The 12221-nt window shown below is 40.6% G+C and overlaps 1 protein-coding gene across 1 annotated transcript in view; it reads right to left on the bottom strand.

Annotated features, from left to right (window-relative positions):
• The window catches only part of DDX10 (DEAD-box helicase 10), a 277089-nt gene that overhangs the window by 112413 nt on the left and 152455 nt on the right, over positions 1-12221 (bottom strand). Inside the window, exons 14-15 of the mRNA XM_047071361.1 lie at positions 7803-7922; positions 4266-4430 (exon numbers count right to left, since the gene is read on the bottom strand). Coding sequence (XP_046927317.1) covers positions 4266-4430; positions 7803-7922 — 285 coding nt within the window. The remainder of the gene's footprint in view (positions 1-4265; positions 4431-7802; positions 7923-12221) is intronic.

Genomic DNA, 12221 nt, shown 5'->3' with positions numbered 1-12221 from the left:
AGGGGCAAAGCTGGTAACTGTAAACAGCAGGAGCAAACAACTACTTCAAAATCATTAAGACAAAACCCACAGATATTAAATGTTACCCTTTTAAACCAGAATATAATCATGAAACATTGTGAACATGCTGAAAGAACATTCCTAAATTATGAAAACTCCTAAAATTGACAGGTATTTTTAAAAATACAGATTTTGTGGGGCACCTGGGTGGCTCAGTCAATTAAGCGTCCGACTAATGACTTCGGCTCAGGTCGTGATCCCAGAGTCATGGGATCAAGCCCCGTGTCAAGTTCCGCACCAAGTGTGGAGTCTGCCTAAGATTCCCTCTCCCCTTCTCCTTCTGCCCCTTCCCCGCTCACACGCTCTTTCCCTCTCTCTAAAAAAAATAAAAAATAAAACAAATAAAATACAGATATTGTAGAGTTTTCTTTTTACATGTAAGATTCTTTTAGGCACATCCCCTACTCAATTTTTTGTCAAGTTTCTTCATCTCTTTCTATCTTCCTATCTTAAGTAAGTAAAGGTTATCCCCAGACCCTAAGTTAGTACTTCAAGAGTTCTTTAGGGACATACAATTCTTCTCAGTATTCTTCCAAAGAAATAACAAAATTATGAGGGACGACTTCAAGGGAAACATAATTACATTTGCCCAAGGTAAAACCTTATGCTAGAAGAACTAAGAATTGTCATTACAGTAAGTAATATACTCAATTAGGAAAAAAAATATGATTTCAAAACCAATAATGTATTCAGATAAGGCAATTAAGATAAAATAATCTGTGCAGGACTGATAATATGTTTCATTTCTAAAATAATATTTTAGTAACCACTGGAAAATAAGCAAATAAGAAGGAAGCCTTATCATCAAGGTAGAAACCCTTCTTGTCAGCAGGAAAAGATGACCAATTAAAATTCCATTTTCCAAACAAAAAGGGGTACTTTTATTCCCATATCCTCCCTATACACACAGAGCCAGAGGGGCCCCCTGACCATCTGGCAGGAACTCCCATTTCCCCCCTTTACACAACAAGACAGTGCAATCCAAACTGGTGACTGGGAATCTCACCCGGACCAGGCAATGCCAGACTTAGGGCTCAAAGGCAAGGACTCCTCCTTATCACACTCTTCCTGCCAAATAAGCCAAACGTCCAAACTTGCCGTGTCTTCGAGGCAGAAATGCAGTCCACGGCAGCCTGGTGCATGGCTGCCCTGAGCACCTGCACTGTCTTAAATATGCCATTATAATAAACTTACTAAGTCTAAAGTGCTCAAACATGAAATCTTCTAATTTAATACACAAATACTTACATCTGTGTAAGTAATAATTTCTACTGATGCAAATACCGAGAAAGTAATATCTGATTCAGACAGCATTTACATTCAAGTTGAACAGACAGAACACTATTTTAGTTATTTCCTTGCACTTTTTTCAGGCTACACAACATTTTCAACTTCTGATATGGAAAGGATGCCACGGGTTACCTGTGTGCAGAATACAGCCATTCTGTGCAAAATCACCAGCTGTGGCTTCCTGTTAAAGACCCTTATCTATTTTAGTTAGAAAGGTACTGACTTTGAAACTAGTAGTATGTGAAGTTCTTGTGATTTCTCTCACAGCTGTGTCAGCCCAAACTGCTCTGTTCAACCTTGCCACGAGATAATCACAGCAATAGCTTAAATATCATATGCTACTTTTAACAATGGTGCAAAGAAAATGAACTATTTAAAAGCACAAAAGTAACTGAAGATCGAAATGTGCAGAACAATCTACATATAGTATACTTACCTTTCTTGTAACAAAGGGAGAAAATAAGGATCTGTATTTATTTCTGTTTACTTGCATTTGCATAAACGGCCAGGATACATTAATAATTAATAAAAAAAGCTACCTACAGGGGTAGGTATAAGTGAGAATGACAGGCATCGGCAGAAGGAAGATTTCTCAACATTAGCTTTTGTATGATCTTTATTTTAGAACAATGAGAATATATTATTCATTTTGAAAATGTTAACGTAAAAAAAAAGGTATAAAAAGCTTTTGTGCAGTGATGGAATATCCACAGTTAACTATGGTTTAATTATAATCTTCCAAGAGACAGAGAAATTCATGTATTTTAAGTATTCTCTCCTCACAAAGCCTAGCACACACTGTGTAATAAATGCACAATTAGTCAAACTGAAATTAAGTTTCTAAAGATTTCAGAAAAAATATTCCACAACCTGGATGCAGTAACTTCCACACATGAGAGGAGGAAGGGAAGGGGAGACAAGAAAGGGCAGGAGTGGGAAAGCTTTCCTTTATGTAAATGCCTCCTGCTGCCTTTACTGCTGGCTCGATTTAAAAATATGGGGCATCTGGGTGGCTCAGTCAGTTAAGCGTCCAACTTCAGCTCAGGTCATGATCTCCCAGTCCGTGAGTTCAAGCCCCGCGTTAGGCCTTGTGCTGACAGCTCAGAGCCTGGAGCCTGCTTCTGATTATGTGTCTCCCTCTCTCTCTGCCCCTCCCCCACTCGTGCTCTGTCTCTCTCACTCTTAAAATGAATAAATGCTAAAAATAAATAAATAAATAAAGTCAGTCAGTCAGTCAGTCTAGGGGTGCCTGGGTTGCTTAGTCAGTTAAGCATCCAACTTCGGCTCAAGTCATGATCTCATGGTTCATGGGTTAGAGCCCTGCATCAGGCTCTATGCTGACAGCTCAGAGCCTGGAGCCTGCTTCGGATTCTGTGTCTCACTCTCTATATCTGCCCCTCCCCAACTCGCACGCACACACACACACTCTCTCACTCTCTCTCTCTTTCTCTCACTCAAAAATAAACTTAAAAAAATAAAAATAAAGGATAAAGGTCCTTTAGTTCAGTCTCCCCAGATAAGTACTCTAAGTGAAGTGTAAGCTGAAACGTGACACACTGCTGCCATTCTTAACATTATTAAAAATTTTAATAACATAATTAGTGCTTTCAACTTAAAGTACTGTAATAAACAGCAATGCATGAAATGTTTTGTTTGCGTGATAACATTCTCAACTGCAAACAGTATATCTGAGGTTCATCTGTTCCCCACATTTCTGGAATGATTTTTTCACCTGCATTTCCATCCCTGAAGCTATCTTCAATGTCTGCTTCTTTTTATTCATCAAACACTACTGCAAAGTGGCATCAAACCTTGAAGGAATGAGAACCACTGTTCTAGAGAAGTTTACTGAGCCACTGAATCGTTATAAGGTCAAACAGGAGTCAAAAAACACAAAAATCCTTCTCAGGATGTAGTAATGTCCACATCCAAAGGCTTACAAGTTCTTGACCCAGAATTTCATATTATGGCAGACAGCCTTAGCATGATACTATGTTCCCCTGAAGTCATTCCTGTCTCAAGGGCATGCTAGAGAAACATCCTTAAAAATGTTAAATCTGTCTTATTTCATTAACTAACTCATTGATTTAGAGAAATACCCACTTTTATGGGAATTAAGTAGTCTGAGAAGACAGTAATGTCACTAAGTGACTGGAATGGAGTAGTCCATTTCAAGGATAACAGAAAACTACCAAGTGTAAGGCTAACAGTGCAAACGCTATAGCACTCTCTCTTTAACAAGGTTAATTACTTTCTTTCTTTTTCTTTCTTTGTTCCTCTCTCTTTCTTTTCTTTTTTTTTTAATACACTAAGTAAATCTTCCATGCATTATCAACTAACTGCTCTGGGAAGAAATTCAATGATAAAGTTTAAGCTGAAACATTAATGTCACTTAAACAGGTCAATGGTGAACAGCCTGTGGTACATCCATACCGGGTACTGATACACACAACAACCTGGGTGAATCTACATAGAATTCTGCTCAGTGTAAAATGCAAATCTCAAAAGGCTACATACATATTACGATGCTTTAGTTACATAACATTCCTGAAATGGCAAAAATTCTAGAAATGGAGCACATGGGATGAGAGAGTAACAGAGTCAACAACATGTGAAATTATAATAATCTCAAAATCAAAGCTTTAACTAAAAAGAAATCACTAACATTATTTGGGTTACCTCAACCAAAAGCAGATGTGGGCAATGTTCTCAGACACCAGTCACTCCACAAAGATTCCACCAGCAAAATCAAAAAAGGAGACCAGATAAAATGACAAAATATCCACAGAAAAAGAAGCGTTAGAGAAAGCAAAGAAGACAGTAACATGGTTACTGGTGAACAACTAATGAATATCTAGATATATTTAGGGACATAGTAAATGTCACTCAGTATTAATCCAAGATGGAAAACTTACCCGATGCTTTGCCCTGATCTTCTTCCTATACTCTTCTTTGTCAAATTTGTCCTCTTCTTGAAGCCTTTCCTTTGCTTTATCTAAGTTGATGCCCCCAGTGCTGTCCTCCTCCTCTTCGGCATCCTTGGAGACAGACTTCTGCATCTGAGGCCACTGCTGAACCGACTGCAGGCAGGGAAAAGCTTTAGTATGGTGCACGAAACAGGGAACATCAACAGAAAACCATTTTCCTTGGCAGAATGATTTTGAAACGGTGTATTTTCCCACTTTCTGCCTTACAACCTACATTTCTTCTTTATTTTTTTCTAAATGTTTGTTTGAGAGAGACAGAGCATGAGCGTGGGAGGGGTGGAGAGAGAGAAAGAGAGACACAGAATCCAAAGCAGGCTCCAGGCTCTGAGCTGTCACTGCAGAGCGTGGCGCGGGGCTGGAACTCACGAACTCAGAGATCATGACCTGGGCCGAAGTCTGACGCTCAAGTGACTGAGCAACCCAGGCGCCCCACAACCTGTATTTCTTAAGCTTTCTAACAAACTTTAGAATTGAAGTGGGCAAACCCGCAAAAAAGACTGTCCCGGTCAGGATAAAGTAACACTGCCATGATCCAGTGATGGCAGGATTAAAGGAAAACGTCATGAAATACTTTGGAGGAAAAGGTAGTTGCTTCAACATCATCTCAAACAGTGCTCTCAGTGTGCTGTGCTCCACCAGCTCGGTTCCAAATCATCTCTGCCAGCGACTGCCAACACCCCCATCACTTCTCTCACCATCCTCTGTGGTTTTACTTCCCTGTTCTTCTGACTAGAATTTACCTCCTTGAGGGCAGTCATCTATCTTGTTCATGTACTCTCAGAGCCCAGTACAGTATCTGGCACATTATCAGATACTCAGAATTGATCGATAAATCACCTAGCAGCCAGTACTACACATAAAGACTAAAATAACTAAGCAAAGAAAAAAATTAGTTTAGATTTCAGGAGCTGGCTCAAATCTATGGAATTTAAACACACAGTTTATGGTTAGGAACACGGTAACACAGAAATCAGGGCAGTGATCTGGAGTCAGGGGACCTGGCTTAATGTCCCAGCTTTTCTGCTAGCCCGACTGCAGAATCCTGAATAAATTCCTTAATTTCTGGGCATCTGGTTCCTTTTCTGAAAAATAAGAAAAGGTCTACTGGACTCAGTAATCTTCCAGGCCTAACATTGTAAAACTCAAGACAATTCAGACAAAACCTATTCTCTTATTTGAACGGGTAATTGGTTGCCGGAGGATTTCAGTAGCTGCCACCGTTTTGAAAGGCTGCTCACGAACGCGCAAAGAGAAGCCGTAGGCCTGCGCGTCACAGGTATCGCTGCCTCTTCTCACTCCTGTCACCGCCCACTGCGGCCATTCTTCCAGATGGGATCCCCGCAGCAGGGACCAGGGATCACGAATGTCACTGCCTGTGCAGCCACGATGGGAGGCCACGGACAATGAGGAAGGAGTGAGAGGGAGCAGGCATGGCATCCACGCTCAGACTCCTCAGCCCTGCCTCGCGACCATGTGAAAGAAGCTTCTGCATCTGTGGGCTGAATGCAAAGTTCTTTCAGAATTTTAGAGCAGAAGTTTCAAAGTGGCTCAAAGCCATATGGAGCTCCTATCAGCAATAAGTTTACATTGAAACATTTTACAGTTAAGGATGTATATCCTTCTTGGAGCAAACTTACAAGCACAGTGAGGATCCTCATTACGCGAACAGCACTCATCTTACTTTACAGTAAGCATCTGACGTAATACAACTATATTCTGGCTAAGCTCGCTTCAGATGCTGACCTCTTTTTAGTAATTTCATGAAGATCCATTACTAATCAACTCTATAGGCTTTGTCTACAACTTCCAACAACTTTAAATTGCGCTTTTTTCATGTGATTCATACACCACTTTACTCCGTGTTGTCAGTGTAAATCTGGGCTTCTGGCGCCAAGCTCCCTTCCCCCGAAGTAACATCCACACCTGTTAACTCCACAGTTAAAACATACTCTGGGTGCCTGGGTGGCTCAGGTCCAGCTCTTGATTTCAGCTCAGGTCATGATCTCATGGTTTGTGAGTTCAAGCCCCACACTGAGCTCTGTGCTGACAGTACGGAGCCTACTTAGGATTCTCTCTCTCTCTCTCTCTCTCTCTCTCTCTCTCTCTGCCCCCCCCACCCTGCTCGCTCGCTCTCTCTCTCTCTCTCAAAATAAATAAACTTCAAAAAAAAAAATACTCCAGTGTATGCAGCCTGTTTACACAGCATCTGTATTAATGACAATGAAATACCTGATGTGCTACATGACGGTATTTTAAAAGCTGTTATTTTATTGGGATTTTGGAAAATAGTTCATCCATTTAAAAAACTTCTGGGTTAACTGCATGCTGGGCTCTCTTCTCAGAGCTGGGAATGGAGTAGGGAGCAAAGTCAACAGACACCCTGCCTTGGGTAGCTGCCCTCATTCCACTGGAGCAGAAGAAAACGACGATAACCACGTAAATAGAGGATGTCAAGCCACAAGAGTGCTGTGAGAAAAACAGAAGAAGACAAGGCAAGGAAAGGAGAGGACAGGGGGCATGGGGCGCTGAGCACTCTACCAGAAAGCACAGGAAACCTGGGGGGTGACACAAGTTAGACCTCGCTGTGGCCACCCCCCAACATTACTCCTTATGTCAGTCACGGACTTTCCACATCTCTTTCCTCTTCAAAAACAAGGTTATGTGACAGAGGGACTTTTCACGAGCAAGCTTTCCAACTCTGCAAGTATGTATTTACACTAAGACCGAGGTAATGGTGACAAGAGAGTTGGGCACCTGCATCTGATATGATGTGAAAGCAGAAAATGCCCTCAAAGCCAGACCAGTAAGAAACACGCCAATACGGCATCTAGACTGAGGAACCGCAAAGCAGAGACTTTTGAGGGCCCGGAAAAGAAACTGTGGCAAGTGGTTTTGTTACGATTCTTGCGTTTGTTCCCACAGGACCTGTTGACGGACACTTTGACAGGAAAGTCTAATCTGTAAAAATGGAATTTAAAAAGTTCAAAACCAACTCTGTGTCATTAGCACCAACGAGTGTCCCAGTTTACTGTCAGTAAGGCCTTCCTGCTTACAGATGGCAGCTGACGAAATGCGCGAGACAACAGAGGAACCGCCTTAGCATGCTTTAAAGAAACATTTTCTGGGGCACCTGGCTGGCTCAGTTAGTTAAGTGGGTTGAGCGTCCGACTTTGGTTCAGGTCATGATCTCATGGTTCTTGAGTTCGAGCCCTGAGTCGGGTTCTGGGCTGACAGCTCGGAGCCTGGAGCCTGCTTGGGATTCTGTGTCTCCTTCTCACTCTCTGCCCCTCCCCCACTCATGCTTGCTCGCGCGTGTGCTCTCTCTCTCACAAATAAATAAACGTTAAAAAAAAAGAAAAAGGAACATTTTCTTTCTCTCGTTAATGAATGTTAAGTCAGCAGGAGAGTCAAACTCTTTACACTAAGCGGAAGGTACCTCCGAGATGAAGCATTTAAGAATCTTACCTCCCCTTCCTCAGTAAATGTTATCTTCTTATTCACTTTAAAATTTCTCTTCATTACTTTTTTTGCTTCTGCGACCTTGGTCACTTTCTTCTTGACACTGGATTTAGAAGGTTCTTTCTTCTGTGTGAAAATATACAAACAACAGAGATTAGTTAAATGGCTGCTTTACGTTAGGAATTTCATCTGGCAATACACTTTCTAAAACTGAATATATTTCCTGTTCACTGGCTAATAAGCACCAAAAGTACTGTCCAGAAATAAAGTTATTAGACTTTTTAACGAATGATACCCCCAATACTGTAGGGGCTTAAGTGTAAACAAGATAAATGTTAGCCATAAGCAACCTTTAAAATTTCTTCCATTACTAAAACCATGCTATCCTGATAATGCTGAAGCAGCAGAAACTCATGATAATGTGACAAATGGGCATCCAAGGTAAATAAAGCTCTCTTCCAGCTAAAACACAGAACACATTTTTTAAATAGCTCTAATTCCAAGGGCAAACTTAAATTTTCAGAGTAGGAGAATGTTTACCTGGAAAGCAAAATTACTGCAATACATTGTTTGCAATTCCACATTCTTCCTCCCATTACACTAATTTGCTATATGAACACGGGGAAAAGCCTTTGATAACTAAGCTGTGCCCAAAGGTGAGATGGAATCAGAATAATTTAGCAGGATACCCTGGTCAGAACCCACCTAACATCCTCAAACCACCACAGCAAGGTAGTGAACATACGAAGCCACTGCTTACTTATGCTAAGTGAATGCTGAGGGAGCCATGTGAAATGGGGAGCTGTGGAGGTCATACCACAGCCTGCACAGATGAGAGAGGGACAGTAAGAAACTCACCACTAAGAGGGATTTGCACCATGTTTCTTACATTAGATCCAGGAATACCACCGGCGGTGGTTGGTAAACTAATCTAAGGCAGGCTTCATCAGGTGAGTAAGTAGACAGAATGAGAAGTTTCTGGTGCAACAGTGAAGGCGACAAATTTGAATTCAAGCTCTACTACCACTTATGAGCTATGTAGGAGCAAGTTACTTAACTTCTGTGCTTTAGCTATAAATTGACCCTCAATAGTACCTCTATCTCATAGGGTTGGCTGGGAGAATTTAATAATAAATGTAAAATATACAAAATCTAAGTATTAAATAAACCTCAAATACCACTAGTGATCTCTTCAAGCTACCTAAAGAGATCATGCCAACTGCATACAGGTTTACTTTGCAAAATCCCAGACTTTGAGCTTCCTAACTGATTGTTTTTTTTTAACACTGTGTTATAGGTAACCACCCAATGAAAACTAAGAAAGGAGGGACTGATCTAGAAAACGAGTTATCACAAGCTTTGAGAAGATATACATTATTTATAACTGCTATATTATGGTAATCAATAAACAGAAAGAATTCACTTTAAAAAGTTTATATTATTGATAATAAATACAAAAATGCTTAAAAATAAAGTACCATGACATCAAAAATAACAAATTTACTACAACAGAGGTTTGTATCAAGTTATTAATACATTACGTTTTTAGATAACAATAATGCTTATTATGAAAATTAGCTAATGTATCTGCAATATGATAATTTAAGTCCAAGAAAGTTGCAACATGATAATTTAAGCACAATGGTTCTGTTATGTGGGTGTTACTAACACTGCTTTTTATAGTTCTGGTTCCTAAAACATACCATCTAATTACACTTATTTCTCAGACCACGTATCAAGTCAAAGTTAAAAACATACTAAGATTTGGGGGCACCTGGGTGGCTCAGCGGGTTAAATGTCCATCCAACTTGAGCTCAGGTCATGATCTCACAGTTTGTGGGTTCGAGCCTCCGCATCGGGCTCTGGGCTAACAGCTCAGAGCCTGGAGCCGGCTTTGGATTCTGGGCCCCCCTCTCTCTCTGCTCCTTCCCTGCATGTGTGCGCGCGCGCTCGCTCTCTCTCTCTCTCTCTCTCTCCCTTTCTCAAATAAACATTAAAAAAAAAAAGAACATACTAAGATTTTAAATCTATAAAACGCTTACGAAAAGATTCATCTTCTCTAAAGTAGTTTTTATTACATCAGAGAGATATCAATAATGTTACAATCCCATTATACCTGCACCTCACAAGATTTCTATGAAAATAAATTCAATTTGTTTCAGATTTCTTCTTCCCATGGGATATTCCATCTACTCCTCCCAACCCCCACTGGCCCCAACTGCATGCATGCTGCCACCAGGTTGCACAGGGCCCTAAACTGCTCTGTCCATCCCTCACAACCTTCTCCCCACCACTGTGCTCTGAGATACATTACTATTATTCTCCTTAGGAAATAATACAGTCCTTATTTTCTCACTTCTGAGGGTAATTAACGAAGTTGTGTGGCATTAAAACTTCTACATTAAAAGAAACCAGGGTGTTAGGAAGCTGATTGCCAACTGAGGTTAAGTTTCCACCTGTAGGTCACCTTGTGAACACAGGGCATTAATAAGACCCCCACTTCCTTCTTCCCAGCCAGTACTCCTACCCCCACCTTTGTCCACAGACAATTATCAAAGAACACCACCAACACAATCGCCAGGGTTGGTGACAGGGTTATTCCTACTTGATCTTCTTGCTTTTTAGGGTTAGATCAATTCTTGAGGATCATGGGTTAGCTAATGTTCTGTCATCAGAGAGAATGCTGATCAAATAGCGCAAACTCAGAGGATCATTACAACGTAAAAATAACAATTATACAGGAGTAAGTTATCGCCACTTAAAAAAAAAGTGCTGAGGAGCAATCAGAGCCAACATTCTGGGGGTAATACTCTAGATCTTGATAGGAGTTTGAGTTACACAGGTGTATGTAATTGTCAAACCTCAAATGTTACACTTAAGATTGGTATATTTTACTGCACATAAATTTCTACCTCAAAAAACAGTCCTGTAATGAACTTAAATGAACGCCAGGCAGGCTGAAGTATATACGGTACAAGGGGTAATACCGTTGGCAACTTACTCTGAAGTGCATTAAATTTAAAAGTGTGATAAATAGTTGGAGAATTACATGACAAAGGCCATATGGTAAGAGTTTCATTATAGAATGAGTAGTGAATATTTTGGTGTACAAAGTGCACTTTCTTCAGCTTTTCTTTATGTTTGAAATTTTTTTAGAACAAAATACAAAAAAGGCCTGGTCCCAGGAATGAGAGAAAAAGTCATAAAGCAAAAATACCAAAAACTGCCAAAATAGAAGAAAGATCAGTTAAAAAACCAACCTTTGGGGAGCCTAGGTGGCTCAGTCAGTTAAGCATCTGACTTTGGCTCAGGTCATGATCTCACGGTTCATGAGTTCGAGCCTCGCATCTGGCTCTGTGCTGAGAGCTTGGAGCCTGGAACCTGCTTTGCATTCTGGGTCTCCCTCTCTCTCTGCCCCTCCCCAATTCATGCTCTGTGTGTGTCTCTCTCTCAAAAATAAATAAATATTTAAAAAGAAAAAGAAAAAAGAAAACCAGCCCTGCATGGTGGAACCTTGGGATGATTCAAGTCTATATCAAGAGCTTTAGGGAGACCCATGAAACCACTGAAATTATGTAACAACACTTGGGGATCTTTGCATCAAAATAATCAAATTTGTTCATTTTAGGGAAGCCACTGTAAAAAACAGAAATTGCAAAATGGGTGAAAAGACACATGTTTATTTTATTTCATTGACAGGTTGGGGATTCACTCCAATACTTGAGAATTATTCTTCAGTCATTCAAATACGCCCTAGAGTATCGTCCACACACAAGACACCACAGTGCACACTGGAGACTGAGCAATGAAAGAGACAGGGGGGCTCCCAATCCTCCTTGGCCTAACTCTACGGGGAAAAAAAATATTTTCTACTGTTTAATGTCTTTAACTATTTAATCACAAATGTATTAAGTTTTCAGAAAAAATAAAAAGGATGAATGAATCTATGCAACAGGGTACCTGCCCTAGCTGGTCTAGGATAAGGAGAGGAGTCCAGGAAAATTTTCATGTGAGACAAATGTCTAAAATGAGTGGCAAACACCCAAGCAATGTGTGGCATTAACAAATATCTTCTGGGAGTCCACCGATGGTGTATTTCACATGTGGCTTAGCTTAACTAAGGAACATGTCCTTCTTTAAAACATTACCTTTATGGGGCACCTGGGTGGCTCAGTCGGTTAAGCATCCGACTTCAGCTCAGGTCCTGATCTCACAGTTTGTGAGTTCGAGCCCCGCGTCAGCCTCTGTGCTGACAGCTCAGAGCCTGGAGCCTGCTTCAGATTCTGTGTCTGCCTCTCTCTCTGACCCTCCCCTGCTCATGCTCTGTCTCCCTCTGTCTCAAAAATAAATAAAAACATTAAAAAAAATTTTTTTTAAACATTACCTTTAGCAGCTAATACATACTCATCTTTTTATTTGTAAAGG

Source organism: Lynx rufus, unplaced genomic scaffold (genome assembly GCF_022079265.1).
Source record: "Lynx rufus isolate CCGP_SWC_20201006 ecotype Redwood Valley unplaced genomic scaffold, mLynRuf1.p SCAF_9, whole genome shotgun sequence".
Classification (NCBI taxonomy): domain Eukaryota; kingdom Metazoa; phylum Chordata; class Mammalia; order Carnivora; family Felidae; genus Lynx; species Lynx rufus.
This window is presented reverse-complemented; position numbering and strand designations above follow the sequence as displayed.